Genomic DNA, 25114 nt, shown 5'->3' with positions numbered 1-25114 from the left:
AAATGTCATCGTTTCTGAAAACCTCCGTCTACCCTGACCACACTTCAATGCGAACCCAGCGTTTTCACATTTATCCACCTCAGCGATCGTTTTTTGAAAAGCATTGTTTTCAGTGACGGAATTTGCCGTTTTAGTGTGGACGGAAGGGCTAAACGGATAAATATTTATGCGTTTGTAGATTAACCCGGGTTAGTGTGGACAGGGCCTAACCATCTAACCATTTTAACCCCCACAAATATGGAAGAACAAAAGTCTTAAGTCACAGTCAATAAAATTCAACCAATGAACGGCGACAATACAAGCACATTTGTATTTTTATCATGGGGAACATTGATAAACCATGTAGCAACAGAAAAAAATGCTTCGTATTTTTTTGATATTTCATCTATACAATTTATTTTAAAGCAAATTCAAGTGCATTCAAAAAGGCACCGAATGAACTCCAGAATCCAGACCATAATGTTAACCACGCCCAAACCAGCAGCTTGGCACCGCGGCATTAACCCCGGTGACTAAACGGTCCCGCGGTCAGTTGGAGGATATTTTAAACACCCTTGTTGACATTCTGGGCAGGAAGACTTCCTCCGTGAGTCAGTGCCAGAGGCGCTTGGAGAGACTCACCCCCAGTCGCCGATCCGCTGCTGAGGCAGCCCGCACTCGTTGGTTAGGGAGGAGGGGGGAGGCGGCGGGTGCGAGGGCGGAGGCCCCACGGGGGTCATCTGCTGCCAGGCCGCCGGGACCAGGAGCTGCTGGCCTCTAGTGGACCAGGCCGGCTACCAGGGCAGGGAGGAGAAGGTGGAGTCATGCTGGGCTGCCTTCTTAGGATTCACTTCACATTAGCAGTCTTGTCGTCCATCAATTAAGCATCGACTAACGTCGGGCTAACTGCATCTTTGTGTAAAATGTCACGTCATCAAAATGTAAACCAGCCCAATAGTTAAACAAAGTAAAAACTGCACCGTGTGTTACCTGCGTCATTATCCCCGGTCGCATTGGTAGAGGTTGAATGGGAGGGGCTTGATTCACCATGGAAACCGAGTATCCAGGCTGATTAAGATTACCTAAGGGAGGGAGAGAAATTAAATCCTGGCCGGTATGGGTGAAAGGGTTCACAGGACGGGGTGACTTGATTTAAATGCATGGATGAAGAGCGGTGTCGTTGGTGAGCCACGGCACCGCCCACGCTCTGCCGGAGTGGGGGACGGACCTTGCATGCTGGGAGGGCAGAGGATGAGAGCCGGGGGGAAGGAGTCGCTGCATCCGAACTGGTTCCCGGTTGGCAGGGGTATTCCCGGGTGCAAGACGGGCGGAGCCGGCTGGTTCATCACCTGAATCGGAACGACAGAACGGTACGGAATGATGAGATTGGAGTACTGAGCAGTGTTGTTTTCGTCAGGCAAGACGAAAACGAAAATGACGTCGTCAGACCCCTTTTTTCCATGACGAAAATTAGACTAAGACGAACGTCACCAAAGCCATATAAAGACTAAAATGTGACGAAAAATGTAGACATTTTCGTCAGACGAGAACTAGACGAGACTAAATTGTTAGTGAGTGGACGAACAAAGTTTCAAAACATGCTTTTTTCCCGCCAACTATAATATGCGGAAAAGAAATGGAGAAATGGAGCCAGCTGCTTGTCCTAACAGTCACGCCCCCATCACACACTAAAAGCCTCGCTCGCGCGCAGCTGCGCCTGCACGCACACGGCACACACGAGTGTGCCGTGTGCGACGAGTGCGACAGTCCGACGAGTTTTCGTCGGACTAAAACTAGACTAAAACCTTTTGAGTTTTCGTCAGACTAAAACTAGACTAAAACTTTCAAAGATAGAAATGACTAAAATGGGACTAAAACTAAGAAGCATTTCGTCAAAAAGACTAAGACTAAAACTAAATCTAAAATGCCTGCCAAAAACAACACTGGTACTGAGAGGATTAAGACCGGGAGGTCGCACAAAGATACTGCAGAAGAGAGACAAACACGGGAGACAAAAGGAGGAATCAAAAAGGGTAAATCATAGAGCTGATGAGATGACCATGATATCGTCACGTCGGTATTGGTCACCAGATAACGGGCCGCTATCATCAATTATTGCATTTCCTCACCTCCAGGTGGCACCAAAGGCAAGAAGGGGAAGTGTGTCAGAACCGGTGAGAAGATCATACGACATAGTGGATATTTATATGTTCGGTGAAACCTTGAAATAATATGCAGTTGTGTTTGGTCCACCATGAGGAATGGGATGCCTCTACATATATATAAGCCTGCCTGTCCCCTAGGGCTGTCAAAATTGCTAAAAAATGACATTTGAATGTTCGTTTCGGAAAAAAATCACGAATTCGAACTATTCGAATATCTGGTTGCCTATTTTACGCAGTTGCCGTCAATATGTCAATAATGCGACAAAACCATGGTTCAAATTAGTGGGATATATATATATATCCTATATATAGGGCGGCGGCTTCCTGCTGGGCATTTCCTTACTTTAAAACGAGGGACATCGCGAACAGACAGAGGCTCACTCACAAAGCAGATAGGCGCTTGTGTAACCGAGCGTTGGCACTTAGATATTTATATGACAAGAATGACACAAGCGTGGAAGGGAAAATAGTCTCGTTTACTTAGTACATATCAGAAGTCACCCAGTCACAGCGTGAGAGCTGGAATACCTATATCCAAGTACGGAAACCCCGAGGGGATAAAATACAGTGTTTTTTCACATTCGAATATTATGAGGGACATCGCGAACAGACAAGAGGCTCATTCACAAAGCAGATAGAGGCGCTTGTACCGCGGGAGTGTTTTTTCACATTCGAATATTAATTTTCACGTTCGAATTCGCGTTTTTGGATACATTTCGAACAAATATTCGAACTTCGAATATTCGTTGACAGCCCTACTGTCCCCTGAAGCGTAGGGATTTAACGTCCGCTGTAAAAAGTCAGTCCTCCACAATTTAATTGAGTCCATTTCTTGAACTTTACACTGCCTTAACTTAAATGCATACATGGTAAATGGACTGCATTTATATCGTTTTTTTCTGTAACCAGTGGCCACCCAAAGCGCTTTACAATCTTGCCTCACAATCACCCATTCACACACCGACGGCGGAGTCAGCCACGCAAAGGTGACAGCCAGCTCGTCGGGAGCAGTCAGGGTGAGGCGCCTTGCTCAGGGACACCTCGAACACTCAGCTAGGAGGAGCCGGGGATCGAACCAGCAACCTTGAGGTTACCAGCCGACCCGCCCTACCTCCCGAGCTACTGCCGACCTGCGTAGAACAATCAATACACACAGTTTGGATAGCGTACCTGAGGGTGCACTGGCATCTTCTTGTAGGCCAGGGGGAGGCCGGTGGTGAGGTTGGAGTTGGGGGCTGCCAGGGCTGTTCTGGAGAACGGATCTGTGTTGTGGTTGAGCGCGTCGAAAACAGTGTTGCCGGGGCGACTGTGGCACATGTCCATGATGTGGAAACACGACTGCACGCTGGAGGGGGACGAGAGAGACCTTTGGTTGGTCGCGGCCTGACACAAACACTTTCTTCACTTGCTTTAGAAGAATTCACGGGTCGACAACAACTTTGATCACCGCAGAGGCGAGATTGAGACGCGGACAAAGGGGTGAACGACGAAGATGTTCGTGTTCCACTCTTGCGGCACCGCCTCGGTAATAAAGCGAGCGAGTGAGACGGGCTTACTGGTTACTGTGGGGGTAGTCCAGCATGTGGGTCATGGCGAGGAAGGGGTGGCTGAGCGCGTCCGAGGGAACCGTCCTGCCCTCGGCGTCGACCAGCAGCATCGTCTTCAGCAGAGACACAAACTCCCGGCGGTCCGCCTTCTCCACGTGCATGTCGCTGGGGTCAGGGCTCATCACCAAGTTCACCTGGCACACACAATTTGACTTTGAAAAAAAAAAGATGCATCGAAAGCGGGAACCTTCCTTGCGTTATTGGTTTATTCGGTTGTTATTTGAGGTCGATCCTGATGCGGTTATGCGCCAACCGAAGCTTGTCCGACAGAGTTAGGGATATTTATTAATCTAATTCAATCAGCCAGGCAGGCAGAGTTTTAGCAGCTCACTGTGCCAACAGAGAAAGAGCCATTTGTCTACGATGAGGTTTCTGAAGGCAGAGCAGTACTCACGTGGGCAATATCGTCAATGCAGCTGAAGATGTACTTCCTGGCCTCCTTGGACTTCAAACCCGTCTCTTTCTCATGCTCATCTGTGGTCTGAACGCAGAAAGGGCAATTTAGTCATGAATAAATAAATAGTGATGAATGTAATCCAACCGTTAAACCACAGCTGCTACAAGGCGACGTTCATGATCATGATGGCCCAGGATATCTGCATTGAAATGCAAATGGTGGCATGCATGCAAGTGTGAAAATCGTGTGTGTGTGTGTGTGTGTGTGTGTGTGTGTGTGTGTGTGTGTGTGTGTGTGTGTGTGTGTGTGTGTGTGTGTGTGTGTGTGTGTGTGTGTGTGTGTGTGTGTGTGTGTGTGTGTGTGTGTGTGTGTGTGTGTGTGTGGCAGGCATTTTAGATTTAGTTTTAGTCTTAGTCTTTTTGACGAAATGCTTCTTAGTTTTAGTCCCATTTTAGTCATTTCTATCTTTGAAAGTTTTAGTCTAGTTTTAGTCTGACGAAAACTCAAAAGGTTTTCGTCTAGTTTTAGTCCGACGAAAACTCCGTGTGCCGTGTGCGTGCAGGCGCAGCTGCGCGCGAGCGAGGCTTTTAGTGTGTGATGGGGGCGTGACTGTTAGGACAAGCAGCTGGCTCCATTTCTGATGTCTGAGCTCTTGATTGACATTGCACGCATATTATAGTTGACGGGAAAAAAGCATGTTTTGAAACTTTGTTCGTCCACTTAGTCTCGTCTAGTTTAGTCTCGTCTAGTTCTCGTCTGACGAAAATGTCTACATTTTTCGTCACATTTTAGTCTTTATATGGCTTTGGTGACGTTCGTCTTACTGTCCGTCCACACCAGAAGCGAATTGAGCGACCAAATCGCCGGAAGTCATTCACTTTCTATGGGCAAGAGCGACCAAAGCGACCAAAGCGACCAACGCTACCAGCGGCCAAAGTTGAGCGACCAGAGCGTCAAAAAGAAGTTGAAAACTTTTTAACTTTATGCAAATGACTATTATTCGCTTCAGCGGCCAAACACTGACAGCCAATCGGAATGTAGACGCTCTTCGCTTGCGTGGATCCCAGGGAACATCGGCAGGCACTTTGGTTCCTACCTACCTTTATTCACTCACTGAACAAAATGTCGGCTGAAGTATTAATCGCGGCTGTAACTGGGCACCCGGTGTTGTACGAACCCACCCTTTTTCAGTTCAGAGATCGAAACGCCATAGTGGTTTGGATATCAAGTGATGATAAGCGGGAGTATTTATAGGCTACATCTAGAACGTTCGTATTTAAGCGGGACTCATTTTAATTTGCTCTACATGCCACCAATCTAACCAACCAATCGCGTGTAGCATGCTTTAAACAAAACCAAAAAAGTTTTTGAAATCGTCACATAAACAAACTAATCGACAAGACGAGGGATAAATGACAAGGGATATATCTCTTGTCTTTTATCCCTCTAATCCCCACTATTCACGGAGCCTGAGGTGAATAATTGTTAATTAAATAGTCTAGATAGATAGCCTAGTCAAGTCTTTATTAATACCAAACGACACAAATCGTCGGGAATCCATTTAGGTGGTTCGGCCCACACAGGACAGTAGCCTACAAGACCACACAGAACAAGTCTGACTGGACATACACACAATACATCACATTAAAACTAGACACGCGTTGATAGATAGATAGACAGAAAGACCTAGATAGATAGATATGTTCCATTATTTGCCTTGCGGAGCCAACCAGTCCTGTGCACGTATGCAAATTAGCCATGTGCGCTAATGTCTATTTGTTTTGAATGCGACGAATGAGTGCAGATCATGATTTGCAGATCCAGATCAGTGAAACATATTTCAACTACTACAGCACGCAGGGTTTTTTGTTCTCGGTTGTAATTAGCCTACATTTTAGGATTTTTTTTTTATATTGGAGGGAATCACTGTCCTACTTGTTGTCGAAGCACTTTATCGAACAAGCAAAACCGTCTCGGCAATATGGCCAAGGTGTATGGGAGAGTTCACTATTTGATATGGCTGTCTGTAGGGCCTACTAAACGCATACGGCTCCTTAAATGCGTCTGCATAATTGAATTGTGCGACTTGAGCGACCAAAGCGAACAGAAAAATTCGCAGCGAAACTTTGTGAGCGACCAAAGCCGCTCCTGGTGTGGACGTACAGTTAGTCTCATTTTCGTCATGGAAAAAAGGGGTCTGACGACGTCATTTTCGTTTTCGTCTTGCCTGACGAAAACAACACGTGTGTGTGTGTGTGTGTGCGTGCGTGTGCGTGTGTGTGTGTGTTCACCAGCATGAATTAATTGGAAATAAAGAATGGATACCTTCAGTCGCCAGGTGGCGTAGGGAGAGTCCGATTCTTTCCGGAAAAATCGAGATGTCTTGGTTCCCTTGTTGAGCAGATGCTCTCCAGGCACCCCCTGGGTCTGGGAGATGTACCGGACCTGGTCGTAGACACACAGAGCCAGAGAGACGAGAAGTGAGAAAGGGAAACCAGGGAACAAAGACCGAGCTCTATGTCAGGGTCAGGAGAGGGTTCAACTAAAGAAGACATGCTGCACGGAAACTTATGAGAATCAAGTTAGAGAAGTGACGGCACGTGTAATCAATTAGATGTGACCCAATGTATTAAAATCTAGCAACATGCAAAGAATCCTTTATTATTTTGCTCGAGTCTTTCTGTAACAACCAATTACTAGAGAGAAAACCCCGGGGGGTAACTCGGCTCCCTGGGGAAGACATTACTGCCCTGGTGGCGTGCAGCGAGCTGCAGGAGCACGCGGGATAGCGCGGCCCGCGCGCTGGCGTGAGGCAGAGCGAGGTCTAGCGTCACGTCGTCCCAGGTCCCCGACACTTTAACCTTTACGCCTTTGTCAAGAAGACACTCTAAATGACCCCCCTGATGGGGCGAGCAGCAGGGCCAGGCCAGCGGGGCCCAGGGTGTGGTGGATTCCGTCATTACGGATAAAAGAAACCCATCAAAACTATTCCTTCGTACTCGTGGGGCAGAATGGGACCTGTAACATGACCAATTACTTGGTATAAGGAAATCGGCAGAAGTCCCACTTGCAATTTTTTCTTCGGCATCACGGAGGAACAAAGGGATTGTTTATATGTAGGGGTGACATTCCTCTCCTTTCGGAACCAAAAGAGTAACACTTCCGCAGGCTCTTAACTTTGAGTCATCTTTTATACCGTTGGAATCATCGGCAAGCAAAAGAAAATGTACCCCACAAATGGAGTTCTTAGCAAAGGCCCTGCTGAACTGCTACCTTATATGTTGTATCAAACTGGGAGACTCATAAGGGGATATGCCAACTTGTTAGTATCGCACAATATAAACATAAACTAGCGGTTACACTACACACATTAATTGTGTGGTCATTTACTCATGTTAATATAATACATTGTGCATATACATCTCATGTGTTCACAGAACAATGTAGACACTGGGTGGAATTATAATTTAGAAGTGCGTGTTCTTGGCTCACCATATTGGCCTTTATTCTCTTTTTCTGAGAATAAAGCAGGTTTTCTAGCTGTAACCTTATTCAACCCAGAATATCTGCAGTCTGATTTTAGTCCTTCACAGACACACATTTTGTTATTTCTTCTGTTAATAGCTCACACGCACTGTGATGGCACCAGCTGCCTTTTCTACACCTTCTGACATCAGATGATTCTCTAGCCTCAAATGACAGCAGCTGAGAGTTGGCAAGAACCAGGATCGGTGGCATTTAGAGAAATGCTAACAAGTGTTAATAGAAATAAGCACCTGATATGGCCATCGTTTTCTGCGACCCGCACTTTCTGCTCAATGCGGAAAGTCGCCCAACACTATCACTGACTCACCGTCTTTCTTTCACTCAATGATGACCGAATGCAACGGGGGCTAGAGAGAGCGAGGAAAGACTCGCCTGTGAGGCTGTGTTACCTGGTCGTACTCCAGGGCTCCAGGGTAGAGAGGCCAACCCAGAAAGAGCTCAGCCATCACACAGCCCAAGGACCACATGTCTATGGCCTCGGAGAACGGAAGTCCCAGGATTATCTCCGGAGCTCTACGAGGAGGAAGGGAAATGCAGAAAAAAAACATATTAATTTGGAGGGCAAGTATGAAGTTGAACGGTTTAAATCGTTCAGAACTGCGGGACAGCCCATCCGGTGTCTAGAAGAACGGTCTGTGGAGATTAATTGAATGGGTTTAACTAAGAAGGCCAAGCAGTCAAAGCTCGACTTGACAGAATAGGTTTCAGTTCTCTCTGCAATCATCACAGAGTGGCAAAAACCGGGTCAGCGAAGAACATTTCACATTGAATTGTGCTGAATTTAGTAGTATTGTTGTTTAGGATGACAACATTTTAGTAACTTATTTTTTTTAAGGAACCCATTCCTTATTAGACCTTTAATGTTTGAGCTTGTTTTAACCGTGGACTACACCTGCACAAAAGCACGGAGGTTAGGCAACAGTGCTGCAAATAATATTCAGTGTTCTAATCCAACCATTAGAGAAATGACAGTTACTAAGCAACAACCTGATACTCCATTAGACAGAGGGAAACTAGGTCATCATTCATCATCGTAGCACATCTTGTGCAAGTCAATTGCAAATGTCAAACCCATTATTTATACATCAAAGCACAAAACAAATAGTAGTCCATAAATTTAGAGGAGGAAGTAACCGTTTATAATTTCCTGTTGCTCATAACCAAGCAGAACGTTTGGGTTAAGTTTTTGAAGAGGATAACCGAGGGAAAGACCTCTCCACAAGAAGACAGTCACTACTCAGTATTTTACTTCTGCAGCTTTTCGTGGAACTTGGATTTCAATGTTTTCATTGTAGCACAGAACCAGATAAATTAAAACAGCAGAAATTCCTAATTTCTGCCTTGGTCCAAAGTAAAGCATGAAAGCAGTGTGGAACAGCCTAAAGCTATGGTGACACCTTTTATATACCAAAATATTGAAATACCCAACACCATCGGTTAACTTTACAAATAATTTATTTTATTGCTTTCTTAATATTAAATGGGGACATATTATGAAAACCACACTTTTCCTTGGATTCGGGGTGTTGTTTTGGGTCTTTGGCGCTTCCACACGCATACAAAGTTTGAAATATTTCCGTTCATGATTTTTTGACTGAGATATGCATTTCGGAAAGTACCCCGCCTACAGTTACCAAACGAGCTAGTCAGTTTCGGCACAGACTCCTAAGTAGGAAGCAGGCACATTCGAATATTACCTTCCACTTCCCCATCTCCCTCCATTTGGGGCATAAATGCGATTTTGTGGACCAGCGGACGAGCGCTGGGCGGGAGGAGATGTTCGCACATTTCAGAAGAAGGGAGATTCAATACAAAAACATGTCTAGTTTGTCAGTTTGCCATGTGACTGCCTGGCAGCTTCCCACCCGGAGGAAAAGGAAAAGGAAAAAGGAAAGGAACTTTGGCCTTGACTCTCTGAAGTCCAGATTGAACTGCGACATGGAGGAGAAAGGGATTTCAGAGAGTCAAGGCCAAGGTTCCTTCCCCCCCCCCCCCCCCCCCCCAGTCTTCCCACCCATGGCCGAGAAAACCCCCACTATGAGTCGTTTATTGTGGTGGAAGTACCAGAGACGTCAGACAGTCTTTATGATTCATAATATCATCCGGAGGCGCACATAGCTTTTGGCCGTGATATTATAGATACCTATAATACATTATTATTATTATTATTATTATTATTATTATTATACAGACAGAGCTCCGGGAGTCAGCAACAATCACTTCTCCTCCATGCTGGGGTTCACTCTCACAGCTCATTGACCATTAAAGCTACAGACACCAGAAACAGAACAATCTGAAGGGACTGAAACAGAGGAGAATAGCGCGAGGCAAGATTGTTTTACCTTAAGCTATTTCCAGCAAACAGCTTCAAAAACATGTTTTTTGGGACTCATAAACTATGTTTACTTGTTGTGAAAACATAATACGTCACCTTGGAAAAGAAATTCAAATCATGTCAAAGAACCGAATCCAATAGTTGTTTCGTCACCCCCAACATGTTGATTGGTAAACAACAGCTAGGTTCAGAGAGTGTTTGCATGAACAGTGAGTAGCGCAACAAGAGCCAAAATGCTGCAACAACCGCACCTTTCCAGAAGAACACTGCATACTTAAAGGTTTTGTGGCCCGACCTGTTCTAGAAGTGATGGTGAATTATGGACACTAGAGTGCAGCAACCAGGTACTGCAGGGCCAAATCATCCCCATCTGTCATTTTGCTGATATGGTAAGAAAACCCTCAAGTTTAAGCTGGCATTCGAACACTATATGTAGCATTAGTAATTGTGTTTTGGCCTGAGAGTTCAAGGAAGGAGAGGGGGGGGAGAGGGGGGGTGTTATTCCCATGGTTACGACGCACAGCTACTTTGCTATACTTTTTCAGTAACAACGTTGTGTTATGCGTTATGCCCTGATATGGATACGGGGTCACAAGAGATCGCAGACACAAGATAACGATAATCGATGATCCATTTTAGCATGGAGCTCAGTGACCGTGACATTCTGAAAGTGGGACTAAACTCTGGATGATGCAGGCGAGCCCCCAAGAAGTAGGTTAATCCTGTCCTTGTGGACAAGCCCTCACTGATGACATTAGAGAAGACCCCAAGAGATGAGAAAGGCTGCTGGGACATGCAGGCAACACCACACAGAGCTACAGGCCGATAACAACTGCTTCATTTAGTCTCTCTGCGCCTGATTAGCATCTGCCTACCAAGAACGAGTTCAGGGCCACCTTATGTAAAGCTTCCAGCATTCCTTGTCTAGTTATCTTCTTTGTAAATAGACCATAATGAGTAGCTGTAACCAAAGAGAGGACCATTAACAAAATAAAGATCCTATCTTTTCTTAAAAAGGACGCTTAAAACACCATGAAGCCCAAATGCGTGCTAAGTCGACAGCCAGCTTTCCATTCACCTGGTGTGCTGTGCTGAATTATTCACATAGCCCAGTGCTCAGTTTTCACTGTGGGAGGTGGATGTACGTCAGCAGCCTCCACACAACATAACAGTCACCTCACCAAAGCCTGCTGTGTCATGGCTACCATGGCAACAATGGCATAAGAGCATGACCAACAATGAATGGCTACCGCCAGAGCCTTCCAACCACAGAAGTCAACGTCCTAAAGTCAGCAATGCGCCACGTTGCCAGACACCTTTTGACCCAATTCTCAATAGCACACATGTCAATAACGTCGTGCCACTTCCTTCTGTAAAAAAAAAAATGGAATTTAATGAATAGCAAATTAATACCATCAAGACATTTGAGTGGCTAGGTTGGCATGACAACTTGGATCGGAGGTTTGTTTGGTCTGTGATCAATTTGATAAGACTTTGACCCGAGAACAGAACTGCTAAAGGTGAAAGAGTATATATATATATATTCACAATATTCAATAACATGGCCCCTTATCAAATACAAACACACACTAACAGCATTGGATACGAGTGTCTGAGCGTTTGATATTGCATAATCCATGGTAGCTAGATAAGGGCTGTGTACGAAGAGAATATAGAATACGAGACCTCCCACGGGCTGGCTCTGGTTACTAATCAACCAACTCCTACATGGAGGAGATTCAGTGCAAGCTGGACATGGGAGGATTGAGGTAGTGAAAAGGGAACCGGGTTTTGTTCAGTTTTAATGAAGCATGTGAAGTGCAGTGGTACGGGTGAGCTAGGTATTTTATTTCCTTGAAGCTGCGTAAAGTACGATGCGTGTTTTAACCCAGTATCACTGTGTCTTTGTGTTCCGGGCACGCGGGAGGGAGTTTACGGTGGAGTTGAGCGAAAGGTCGCGCTTGACTAGTATGGCAACGGGTAAACACAGTTAGCAGAGAGTTATCTTGCGTTGGTAGCCAATGTGCTCATTTGAATGACCTGATGAAAATAATGTCATCATCGTGAGTGCACATTCCCATCACTTAACCTTTTCCTTTTTTTTTTTTATAAGAACCAGATTGTCAAATAAGAATTTATAATAACACATGGGTTCTTAACAACATAATTTGATGACCTAAATATTCACATCAAGCACCATGGCAAGCCCGTTTCAGATTGAACTCTGATCTGAACCTGGCACAGAGCCACCTAAAAAGATGAGGCACGAAAACATAAGTACACAACGCACATGGCACAGCATATGAACACTGAATGGGGTTAGCTGCAGCGCATGTTCTTGTTATGCAATAGTTATATCAGCTCTATGGTTCACTTACTTTCCGTCTGCATACTAGGAGCAGAGAAAGAGCTCGACATTCATTCAAATGGACCCTCCAGAGTTGGGGAGATAAGCGCAAAGTTATACATCTCGTACCTGAAGATGGCATGTCTGATGCATTACTACCAATAGGGAGTACTTTTTCCCAAGGGCTTTCAACATGTGCAGATTGAGTTGCAACATTTTGTGCTCTTCCATTAAATGTCGCTGGGTGCATAGCTGCTAGGCCTGTCGGTCTAACTCCGACACCTACAACTGATTACACAATGATTGAGGGCCAAGGAACAGTGCAATAGCTTGCGTCACACCCGTCTTGCTGTGACTTGTTTAAAGAAAATTCAGACGTACCAATTTCACTGCAGATAGTTCCACAACAAACAAACATAAATCTTAACATGTACACCAAAGTAAAATAGAGAATCGAAGACAGCCCCCTCTCAAACACGTACGTGCATCATCCAAAATTGGAAGTGAGAGACAGAGTGACTCATTCTGAAAAGCTTTTGATGAAGTGGAATGTCCCACATCTAGTGGTGTGGTGCAAACCTTTCTTTGCCATAAAGCCATTTTCTGCACAGCTCTGATGTCAGTCCGTCATTCAATACAGGCCATGTCTGAGTGGCACGCACAGCTAGCATCGTTAGGCCATACCCAATGCTGTACGTGTTGTTTCGAACAAAAAAACACCTCTGTTGTGTGCATTATGCAAGATAGGCCTCAGCCTATAGCATAAGGGATGTGGCTTTAAGCACATGGATAACATATCCTGTTGCACATACCCACATGAACGGTGAAGAAGGAAGACACATAGCAAGAGAGAGCAGGCCTGAATGTGAGTCAAACTAATTAGAAGCAGGAAAGAAAGCAAGAAGACTGAGAAAGAATGAAAGGGGGGGGGGAACAGGATTTCTACAAGTGAGAGCAAACCACAGAGCTTCTGGATAGATTCCTCTCACGTACACGATTACATAACAGGAAGACCGAAGAAAGTGAGGTGGGGCTGACTCAGGCCCTGCGGGGAAATGTATACATGCAACACTTAACGTGCACTCCCCAAAATAATAGATCAACCGGATTTAGACTTGTTGACGCAGTTACACGTCTGAAATAAAAATAATTGTTCTCGTCAAAACAATGACATCCTGACAGGAAAAGGAAGTCCGCCTCACCTGTAGTATCGGGACTGCAGGTAGGTGGAGCAGACTGCCTTGGAGACGTGGCTGGCTGATCCAAAGTCAATAACCTTGACCCGGTAGGGCTGTCTGGTCGGGTCCACCAGCATGATGTTCTCAGGCTTCAGGTCCGCGTGGATCAGACCCAAACACTTCAACTTCTTCAATGCAGTGGCGACCTGCACGCACGACACAGGCAGGTTAAGAACGGCAGCCTTTCCTAATCTCGGCATCAAGACCGGCGAGAGAGGAGCGGCATTGCTCGTACCTGCTGCAGAATGGGCCTGATGATCTTGAGCGGCAGGGGGTTGAATTTGTTCTGCTTGAGGAAGTCGTAGAGGTTCTGTTCCAGCATCTCAAACACCAGGCAGGTGTGGCTGAGGTGCTGGAAACACTCCAGGGCCCGCACCACATTGTGCTCGTCGGCGTTCTCGTTACTCAGACGGGACAGGATCCCAACCTGGGGGGGGGGGGGGACAGAGACAGATGAGCCGGCAGAGCTAATAGACTATGAGGCGTCGGCTGCGGAAAGAAAAGGGTCTAGTGCCTGGTCCAGAAAACAGCATTGTGTTTGATTAAGGGATTGAACGCCTCAAGAACCAACGTTGCAAACCGTTCGGTTCAGGCCATGTATGTGCTGTGTGGTTAAAAATAAATAACGTGTTGAGCTCTGATTACGGTACCCAGAGAAACTGCTCAGTCTGGGATGGTGTGTAGCCCCCGCACCGGCAGGTCTCAAGGAGAACATTTTCTACTAACTTTTCCATTTGGTGACACCCCAACAAGTTTGGTTGCACCCCTTGTTCCACCGCTTTGACATGCCCTTTACCACGTCAATAGTCAAAACTGGGGGTCCTTTCTTTTCTACCGCCATAATTCGACACGTCTTTCCTCACAAACCATCTGTATGCGCTCCTCCTTCTATATCAAAAAGCTCCACCTAATAATAAACAGGCTGCTAGGGTATTACTCAAGTTTTTTTCTCATCTGCCGTTTCTTCATCTAGAATACTGCATTTCATCGCATGCTGTTGAAAAGCAATGGTGCAATTTAATTGAAACTTTGCACAATGTACAAAGCACCTTCTGTGATCATATGAAGTACTCCAGTAAAAGAAGACACTATTATTTGCCATAGGTTTGGTGTCCAAATACTATTAAGAGGAAGTCACTACCAAAATAAGAAAGATGATAAGACATCGAAGGACACTAGCGTGGCTTGCAAACGTACCTTATACTCGACTTAAATCCTTGATAGTGCTAATGAAATAAGACTCTGTGCTTTACCTCAATCTGACCCTGGCGCGCGTAGGACGGGTGGTTCTTCAGGATCTTCACGGCCACCACGTCGTTGGTGCCCCTCTTCCAGCACTTCACCACCTGCCCGAACGTCCCCCGGCCGAGGAACTCCAGCACCTCGTAGCTGTTCTTGGCCGAGCACAGGACCTCGTGCTGGACCAGCTGGTAGTCCCCGTCCACGGAGCCCATGCTGGTGACGGTGGCGCCCGCCGCCACCTCCAGGCCCCGGGCCCCGCCGTCCTGCGTGGCCTCCGCGCCGCCGATCACGGCGGGCCTGGCCACGGGCGCAGCCCCTGGTCCGCTGTGCTGGGCCGGCCCCGCTCTGACCGGGCCGGGCCCCGGGTTACTCCCCGGGTTACTGGTTTGCAACATGGCTACGGCGGGGGCAGGGGGAGGCAGTGTAGAGACGTCCTCGACTATCTGCATCACTCCGCCACCGTGTTCCCGCGGTCGCTGTCCGCCTTGGCCCGTCCTCCACTCACATCTCTGGTCGGCGCCCGGGCGCGGGACGTCTACGGCTCTCGCCTGAGTCCGACGCTCGCCGCGTTTCCGCTGCTGCTGCTCCGCTCCCACACAGGCCCCAGGATGTGGGCCACGGTCGGGGCTTCTGCCTCCCTCTAGCTCAGCCGGACGTTCACCGCCGTCCCCAAAGCTCCTCGCCTCTGGTGGGCCCCGACTCTGACGCGCAGTCCCCTGGACGAGTGCCCCGGAGAGGTCTTCCTCTAGCGCCTGCTCAGCTCTGAAGGGCCTCAGCGGGTCGGTCCGGCCGCAGTCGGGCTCCACGTTGTTGGGGTAGGCGATGCCGTAGTTGACTCCGATGACGTAGGTTTTGGTCTGGGGCCGCTGGTGAAAGGCTCTGCTCGGGTCGACGCTACTGTGGAATCGACTTGCCGTGTGACTGCTGGTACCACTGCTGCTGGTTCCTAAGGCACTTGTTTGAGCTGGGTACAGGTGTGATGGCTTGAGTAACACCTTTGAGGCCATCCCTGAAAAAAGACAGAACCAATAAGATGGGAGGAAAGAATAAAGGCGCATAGTTTAGTACTTTGTCTAAATGTAGGCTTTAGTTCATTCAATGAAGCTGTGGATATGGAACAGAACAAAAGTCCACGTTTGCACAAGATACACAGCCCAATGTTACAAAACAGTTTTAACTATATTTCAAGAGCAATTGTAATGGTGGTGGAGCTCTGTCTGAAGGGCAGGTGTAGGAGGGGATCTCGATGGTCAATATTTCCACGCTATTTATGAATTACAAATTTTCCCAACGGATTAAACGACGCAATTGACATGCAAACAAATGTGATTGACCGTTAAAATATGAATAAAACATAGGATTTCGCTTGGTTTGAACATTGCTGGAAACAACTTGGATAATGCAAGGACACACCTAAACAAAACATAACACTGGTCTATCGATTTTTATCTGGAAATGTTACGTACTTTGCGTTAAGGCGCAACCCTGGTACAATTACCTTTTCCAATGGCTAAACGAATAGAAGTTGTAATAAAGTCAGTGCAGAGGTGGGCGTTGTGGTCCTTTTTCGGAAGTGGCCTATTGTAATGAGAGCATGGGACTCCCATTGCATTGCTTGCACTGCCAAGCCAGTGAAAAGCTATAACGGTAGAGTACGCCTTACACAACCAATCTAGATAGAGCAATTATTAGTTTTGAAATTATGTTGTGGTTTGTTTGTTTGTGTCGAGTGTTCTTGCATGCTTGCAGAAGACTCTGAAAGGATATATAGCTCATTTAAAAAAAAAAAGAAGCTATTTTAACATGTAGCTTGTTTAGTGCAGTGGTGTTGCATTTCATAAATTCAGAAAAAAAATCCATTGGGAAATTACATTTACAGTTCGGGATTGCCAATGGACAATAAGAAAAGCTGAATGCAGTCGACTTCCGCTTCACCAAAAGTACATCCCATTCATTTGAGTTCAAATGCAGCTACATATTCAATGGTGAGAACCACTTCTTAAGAGTACTGACACATGCTACCACTTCTTACGGATTCCCAATCCCCAGGTTAGCATCACATGAATACTGCTCGAAGTACAAAGCGCTCTACGTTTTAATAAGCTATGTTTAAACAGCCTTCCAGAATGAAGCTCACAGTGGGAACTAGTTGGTCTAAAAGCATCTTCTCATTATCTTTTCCCGAAGGCAATGATAAGTAATTTCGGCTTTCTAGGTTATACTGCTTCATACAATTCTGAAAGACTGGTTGAATTTAGGCAACATTAGATTTATAAAATAAACTACATTTTGCTCAATTACTTTATTAAGAACAACTGGAAATGTCTGCAAGCATTGCGAAAACCAACTTACCCTTTCAATTCAACTTTATTTGTATAGCCCTTAAACACCATTACAGTTTAAAAGGGCTTAACAGGCCAAATATTTATGACGACCCCCTTGACCCAAGGCCCCAGAAGGGGGCTTGGGTCAAGGGTATTCACTACAAGGGTATTCGAGGTGGTCCTAAAATATAATATGATGTCTTAAAATGTCATATGTGTTTGGATTGTTTATGTTTAGCTCTGATTATAAGAATGTGGAAGTTAACAGCTAATTTCTCGATTAATTTAGCTAAACAATGTCGTCTCCTCTCCACATGTCAGACCGGAACCAATTCCAAAAGCAGCTGCATTTTTTTTTTGTATTCTGCAATGAGCCTTAATTGTCTATTATTATTATGTCTAATAACTTATTTGCTGACATCGAGGTTGTCACCCGATTGTACATTTACAGCTTGAACGCATTTAGGAAGATATGCGTAATCTCTGAGTTGAAAATTCCTAATTCCGAGTAGTCTTGACCGCGGTCAGTATGCGCACCTGTCTCTGCCAGTGCATCATTCACATGAAAGAGGTTCGGAATTGTAGTGCCGTTAAACGACTTTATACAGGCTCAGACACGCAATGGGGTGTGACTGAAGTTGAACATGTAATAAGCACCGCATTCAGTCCATGGCTCAAAACCGCTCCGTTTCGGAGTAGTTGGATGACATTTTAATTCTGGGGTGGGGGGGGGGGGGCGCACTGACCACCTATCTGGCACCAATCATAATGTGAACCAATTTTTAATTTGCATTTCTAACAAGAGAAAGAGGCGAGTTGATTGTCACCAACTGGAAAAAGACCCAAAACTATGTTAAATAAAAAAGAAGGTACAGGTATAGAGCATTCTATTTAAGACCAAAGAGTCCTTCATGCAAGACAAATTAAAACAATCGCAGCAGCCGATGAAATTAAATTAATAACTGTATACCAAATACAGACAACTAAAGCTAAATGGATTGACATACGGCTGCTGCATATTGTTGCCACGGTGTCATCAATCCCAACCACCAACACAGTCCTAGCTGGTTATAGTGTGTCATCTTACTGCTTCATCAGGAATCCATGTCAAAAATGCCTCTAAAACAGTGCGTTAAGAAAGTCTTAAGATCAGCTGCCTGGATCGCTCAAGCGACGACAAACATATGGGTCATACCATCAACACAACACACCAGTTGAAACGTATGTTACAAGTGGCTGCTGGTTCAGCATGCGTTACGTGTTCCAAGTCATGACAATTTTTGTTAGTTACTTCTGCCAACAAACAAATATACAAGACAATTGCCATACACATATCATACGACGACAATAAATACACGCACAAACTTTGTGTGGGTGTTGAAGTTCTACAGCAAGATACCATATGTTAACCAGTTAGCATGAAGGGCTACACGGCAGTGTGAGGAACGGGGAGAAAACTGAAGTTTGCTAGCTTACCAAAACAACCTAGCCGAAGCTAGCAATACAATCAACCCAACCCGAAAAACATGACTTGAATATATATTTCTGGCAAGCTTACCTTTAATAAAAATTTAGTGTAGTATGAGCCAAAGCGTCAGCCACCATGCTAGCGGCGAGGTTCCACACCACAGCCAAACCCTGCAACGCTTCTGCTGCCATCTTGTTCACCAACGAGAAGAGACCAGACGGTGCGAGTCGTTACATTTAAAGCTTAAAATATAGCAAATAAGTACCTATTAAATAATCCATCCATCACCCGAGGCCTGTCCATGGGTTTCGGCTTAACAAACAATGTCTCTCGTCGTAACTTAGGTCAAGAAATCGATGTTTCGAAACTTTTGCATGTCAATACGCCTCTGCAAGCGTAGCTGTGGAGCTGTTGCTGGCCTGGTTGGCTCTCTGCTTGTGGCTTCTTCGCATGTGTGGAATGTGAGAGTGCAAGCAAGGGGAGGGCTGGGGAAGCGAGGAGGGCGAGAGAACCAGAGATAAGGACGAGACTGAAAACTTAACGTGGAAATAACTTGTTAAATGTCTAAATGGAAATTACATAACAAAGTGCATTTTATTCACAACACATTATTTATTCGTAAATTAATTACAAATGTATTGTAATTAAATGTAAATCATAAAACAAATTTCAGCTTCTGTGATATAAAAAAATGTAATGAATATATTGAAATTGAATTACACAAATTGAATCTAGTTTCCAGTTCCTCCTATCGCCTTTTCTGCATACAACCTGCCAATGACGACTACAACACAATTGGGGAACACAATTTTATTGACATGTCACATGGTGAATAACATTTAAAGACAATATTTCTGTCTGATGCATCAATGCATGTACATTTTACATGGTTTTGAATAATGGGATAGGCAACAGCTTGTTAAATGTAGTATAACTAGCATCATGTTTTATTGGGCATATATTTTCAACTATATTTTCAACTATTTAATCACTATTTGAAGAAAAGGTTTGTGTTGGCAATAAAATACTTAATGCTTGTCTTTTATTAATTATGGTCAGGAACCGTCTCCACTAATACAAGACTAGTTTATTCTTGTATGAAATAGTGTTAACACTCATAAATGGTAAGGCTTTTCAAGGTTAACTCACAGGAAGACTTAGGCCTATAGTCTCTGAGCAATTATGACAACTTTAGAGTAACACTTTTTTTCAGTACAACTTAAGATGGTAGCCGGTGAGTGTTTTCTTTAGTGATAGTTTTTAACCATACATTCCAGGCAGTCGGGTGTTCAGGGGGAGGCCTCTGAAGCACCCTTCTGCCGTCCACTACACATCACAGTGCGGGGTGCTCCGCTGGCATTAGGGCGCTCTGGAGAAGCTTCTGGTAGAACGGGGAGAAGACCAACTTGTTGAAGTTGACCAGGCGACTGAAGCGGACGGTGAGCTCACTCAGCTCCTTGCCCACCGGGGCCAGCCCTCCAGGCAGGGGGGGCGAGGTCTGGTGCTGAGTGGACTCCAGGGAGGCCAACATGTAGCTCTGGATGCGCGACTCTGCGTGCAAATTTAAGAAAAACATTGTTGTTGTGGTTGAAGACTCTCCAAACTCAACATGTATGTCATCCAACGACCTACACAGTTACAGTGTATGGTGTTGGCTTCAGTAGACGGGTAAGATAACGTTTGAGTGACAGTACTTACCCATCACCTTACGGATGGTGTTGTCTGGGCGGGCAGTGGCCAGGATCTGTCCCTTGAGGATGTCCTGGCGCTCAGGGGAGTAGGGGCCATGGCCGTGCTCGCTCAGACAATGACTCAGCTCCACACACAGCTTCTCCCCAATGGAGGCCAAGGTTTCCTCTAAAATAAAAGACCTTGCAACCGAAAGTACAAAACACCACACGCTTATTTATTCAACTGCATCCATGGAGATGAGGAGACCATGTACACTCTTACTATCATGCGTCATTGTTTTTGAACAAAAAAAAGGTCTGATTTTAAAAAGGGCGAGCCAAAAGGAAGCATGTTTCCGGACTAACTACAGTGTATGGACTTGGTGTTCTACAAGCTAATGGAACACGTAATTAAACGTAATTAAAGACCTGCTACAAAACCGACCAAGTCATATCCATCCATGAACAGTGCTGTATGATAAATGTGTCCAGATGTGATTGCAAAGAATCACAGTTATGTTTTATTAATGAGTTGCCCGTTGTCATTGTTAGTCAAATTATGGGGTGGTAATTAATAACATTGATGGTTAAGATGGTCATCCTCCTGTCGAAATGCAATTTTTGGATCTGGGAAACTGGTCTGCTATGCAGTATGCTAGTCTGGAGATTCAGATGTCCCCCTTGTAATCTGTGTTTACCCTCTTCTTTTTTTAGCATGTGTATACGCAGAACACGGTTTCCTGTTTTAGTGTGCACTCACGGTGTGTGCATGTCCATGATGATGGCGTTGAGGGTGGTCTTCAGTTTGTCCATGAGGCCGGGCAGGCCGGAGATGGCGTCTCCTGTGGTGGTGTACACGATGAGCAGCAGGGAGGAGAGCAGCACAAGCCTCTCGGCCTCCTGCTGCATCTCCATGAAGCGAGCCTGGTCCAGCATCAGGGTCTGGGGGCCGCACCAGATGGGAAGGAGACGTCGACGGTGGTCATGTTATCGTTTGTGTTTTCCTATCATTTTGCCCCGAGGGGTGCATTGACGCAGGGCTGATAGGAAGTGAAATTATCGGTGCCTGAAATTGTCAAATTCATTCGAAGACACCATAGAGATTTGCCTTTCTTGACAACAATAAAAGGAGCGGAATGTAGCCGATGCAACAATACGTTTTTATTGCAGAAAAGTGTAAAGTGCTACCCAAAGTGGTGTGCAAAACGTTTTCAGTCCCATTCAGACCATCCTCAGTGCAAACATACAAAGGTAAAAGACTTCCTTATATAGACTACGCCTAGTTGGTGGCAGACATGTCAATCAAGAGGTCCGGCAGGTTGACGTGTTGACTAGACATTTTAAAAAGGCACCACTCACCTATTTTCACTTTTCTTGACAACATACATGGCCGAGCTCAAGCCTGAATTCAGGCACCACGCCTGAACTCTATCAGGCCTGTTGGTGTCCTAGAACACCTGATGCAAGGCTTGTTAATATAATTAAAGAGAGTGAGGTGGGGAGAAGTTAACCAATTAACTAACTGGAAGGCCATGTTGTAATATTTCTTGGAGGTAGGAGTTTGGACATGGTATAGGGTAACACCAAGAGTGCCTTTATAATCCTCTTTTGTGGCAAATTCAATACAGCTATCGCATGGCCTGTATTAAAAGAGAATGGTGGTTCAGGGCACGCGTACTAACCTCTGGGAAGGTATCTGAGGAATGGTCCCACTTGAGAAGCCGTAAGAAGGCGTGGTTATGGACACTGTGAGGCGGCAGTGAAGTAGTGGAGAGTGCTGCAGCCGAGGCACTGGCCCCGTTCTCTCGCAAATCTTCTGCTGCGTCTCGAAGCCACTTCTCAGTGAAGTCCAAGGCATCTGGAAGTAAAGTTGAAGTAAATCATTAGAACACGCACAACCAATCGTATTTTATTTTTTTGAAACCTGACGAAACCTAGCCTATCCTCACTAGGTTGTTTCTCCAGAAACTCCGTGAACTTTTGTCTCTCGTACTCTGCAGACTGCTGCATCAAGTGGGGTTTGAGGGTAGAAAGGGTAAAGTTCACCATGTCCATTTTCATTAGGTCCAGAGCTTTAACGATTGCTCTAGGAGTGAGGTAGAAGAAAGAGTTGGTTAGCAAGATGACCACTAGACCGATACAGGATATCAGACAATGCTATTTTCGTTATTATAGTAAGATTTAAAAAGAAAAGGCGCTGTAGGTAAGACTTGGGGAATTGTAAAAAAAAAAAGAGAACAGAAATGGGAAAGTTAGAAAAGAGTTCATCCCTACACTTTTGACTGAGGGATTCAGTCAGAAATGACCCGGGAGCAGTTTGCGATTTTAATCGGTTTACACAAAGTCAACTCATGAAATATATTCTCAGCTAATTTCCCTAAATAGCTGACTGTTGGCTTTGGATGTCTAACATATTACACCCCAATTATAGCTCCTTCATATCACAGCACCATTAACATAAGCTTTTAACATCCACCAGCTTACACGGAAAGTCAAACACACATTTCAGGTAAAACTGCCAAATATACACGTGTAACTTCCTCACTAGATTCACAAAGTGACTGTACCTGTCTTGGTGATTAAACCAGGTCTCTCCTGGCATCACTTAAATGTCTGTTAGCAATATCATTTGTCAAAACTACTTTGTTAAACCGATTCTGGAGAAGAGCCTTTAGTCTGAACTGCTGGAAAACAAAACAGTGAATCGCAATACAAGTTCTATAAACAACATTGTCTTATCACGAAGACCAAAGACAAGAGCTACCGCTACACTTTATGCTTCTGATTAGGCTCACTGTATGCTCTAATGCAGAATCGGCACAACAAACAAATATATTGGAATATACATGGTGAAGCAAGGAGAGGTTATTATGGCTTTATCACCCGGACTGGCGCTGTCCTTTAGCGGATCACTGTTAATACTCCAAGCATTGACTTGAACTGCAGAAAAAAAAAAAAGGATGATGAGGTACCCCAAGCTCCCTTGTCTTTGATTCACTTACTTAAGCAGAGGCACCAATTCAGTTGCATCGTGCAGCTTCCTGATTTCCCCATCTCTGCAGGGTGCACACAGCGACCCCATGGTCCCCACTATGAACTTAGCCAGCCGACCCATGTCCAGGGCCCCGTTCTCAGCCTGCTGCTGGATGAGAGGGAGGTCCAGAACCTCCTCGATGCTGGAGCGCAGGCGGTCATGGCTGGGCATCAAGAAGGACAGCAGGGCCTGGATGGGGTTACAATCGTTGTTATCTGTCAATATTATCTGGATTATACAATACCATTCAGACATTATATAATACCATCACAATACATTATAGACAACGTGATAGTGATAGCAAGTGTAATAGTCTAACTGAATTACAATGGAAAAAAGATTGTCTTAAATGTCCATGTGTATGTATTTCTTTTTACATTCTGATAAACATTCTATCATAAGATCGATCCAGAGTACATCCTTGAAGGTTTGTCAGACTGAAGAGAATACCGCTTGCTTTTGTTTCTCACCTCTTTGATGTCAGATAGCATCTTGATAGCATTAATGTATGATGGGGGATCTTCATTCAACTGAGACTCCAAGTAGTCCCAGAAAGCTTGGTGCATTATATCTTTCACCCTCCGCTCAAAACTAGAAAAAGGAGGACAGAAATCTCAATAGTAAATAAGAATACATTACGCAGTTAATCAAGGCAAGACTTAAATATATTTGCACATTTTCACAAACACACAATCAGTAAATCGACCTTACCTTCCCTCGGGGAGTTCTATAGGTTTCATCACAAATTCTTTGTTCACCACCATCTCGTGTGCTAGAGCCATGTTGGAGACTCCCTTGGCCGTCTCCATCAACTCCCCTACTGAGACGAACCTGGGCGGGCTGGCTGGAGAGCAGAGAGGAGAAAATGTATCCAAACCAAATATAAACGGAGAAACCACCATGTAATACAATTCGAAAACTTTCAGTTCATCCTCATGCAAACATTCTGCTTGATTGAAGAAGTCCTAGAAGAAAATCATTTGTTTATCATTTCAACAATTCTATGCCAGAACTCACCTTGTGGCGTGTTCCCTCTTCGTGGACTGGGAATATTCACCCCTGCTCTCCCTCTTCCCGTTTCCTCCGAAAGGTCCGGTGTCCTCTCCTCCCTCGACTTATCGTTTCCCTCCTGTCCCGGTTGGTCCAAGTCCTTCGGCATGGTTCAGATTGAGATGCAACCGCCTGGGGTAATCATTTATTTAGAAAGCAGAGCCGACGCATAAGTCAAATTATGTAAGCTACTCTGTAAACAAGGCCATAACTTTAGCTTGAATATGGTTACAATAATACTGTTTATAACGGGGATTCGGATATTAAACAGTCCAGTATATTTTTGGAAAGCAGTGCAAATCAGAGTACAGAGCAGTTTGGTCCAAATCCTCAGGATGACATCACAACAGACCATTACGGGGTGTATGGCAGCCACCATTATTGCGCACTTATTTGACCAACCTCGTTTTCCTCCCCCTTGTTGAGATACTGGAGTTGGCTTGTCCTCAAATGACCCACTGTTGTATTGGACAGAACAGCAGTAGGCTTAACTGGTAAATAAAACTAATACTTGCGCAATGCGATTGCCCGATATCAATGCCGGACACCAAGTTGAAGATAAATTAGGTAATATATTGTCCTCATCTGGTCAAATTCCGTTCCAATCAGGTCAGGTTCGCGTTTCCTTTGTATTTAGTTAGTCATTACTCTGAACCGCTACGAGAAACGCATTGCTAGAGTTGACAATCGTTAGCTCTTCCGGTAAGGATGA

The 25114-nt window shown here is 45.1% G+C and overlaps 2 protein-coding genes across 2 annotated transcripts in view; both read right to left on the bottom strand.

Moving 5' to 3' along the window:
• LOC132464046 (homeodomain-interacting protein kinase 3-like) overlaps positions 1 to 19106 on the bottom strand; it is a 30565-nt gene extending 11459 nt beyond the window's left edge. Inside the window, exons 1-12 of the mRNA XM_060060212.1 lie at positions 18739 to 19106; positions 14868 to 15865; positions 13850 to 14041; positions 13579 to 13760; positions 8084 to 8207; positions 6474 to 6593; positions 4146 to 4232; positions 3701 to 3885; positions 3315 to 3489; positions 1208 to 1328; positions 970 to 1061; positions 622 to 773 (exon numbers count right to left, since the gene is read on the bottom strand). Coding sequence (XP_059916195.1) covers positions 622 to 773; positions 970 to 1061; positions 1208 to 1328; positions 3315 to 3489; positions 3701 to 3885; positions 4146 to 4232; positions 6474 to 6593; positions 8084 to 8207; positions 13579 to 13760; positions 13850 to 14041; positions 14868 to 15863 — 2426 coding nt within the window. The 5' untranslated portion in view covers positions 15864 to 15865; positions 18739 to 19106. The remainder of the gene's footprint in view (positions 1 to 621; positions 774 to 969; positions 1062 to 1207; positions 1329 to 3314; positions 3490 to 3700; positions 3886 to 4145; positions 4233 to 6473; positions 6594 to 8083; positions 8208 to 13578; positions 13761 to 13849; positions 14042 to 14867; positions 15866 to 18738) is intronic.
• A 337-nt stretch (positions 19107 to 19443) lies between these two features.
• Positions 19444 to 25094, bottom strand: tcp11l1 (t-complex 11, testis-specific-like 1). The gene is made up of 10 exons (XM_060060218.1): positions 24805 to 25094; positions 24370 to 24534; positions 24064 to 24196; positions 23823 to 23943; positions 23321 to 23541; positions 22268 to 22404; positions 22001 to 22176; positions 21079 to 21260; positions 20347 to 20519; positions 19444 to 20199 (listed from the first exon to the last, which is right to left on the bottom strand). Exons 2-10 carry the CDS (start codon positions 24509 to 24511, stop codon positions 19982 to 19984), a joined length of 1503 nt encoding a protein of 500 aa, XP_059916201.1. The 5' UTR covers positions 24512 to 24534; positions 24805 to 25094; the 3' UTR covers positions 19444 to 19981.
• Positions 25095 to 25114: the final 20 nt, after the last annotated feature.

The sequence above is a fragment of the Gadus macrocephalus genome, chromosome 9 (genome assembly GCF_031168955.1).
Source record: "Gadus macrocephalus chromosome 9, ASM3116895v1".
NCBI classification, from domain to species: domain Eukaryota; kingdom Metazoa; phylum Chordata; class Actinopteri; order Gadiformes; family Gadidae; genus Gadus; species Gadus macrocephalus.
This window is presented reverse-complemented; position numbering and strand designations above follow the sequence as displayed.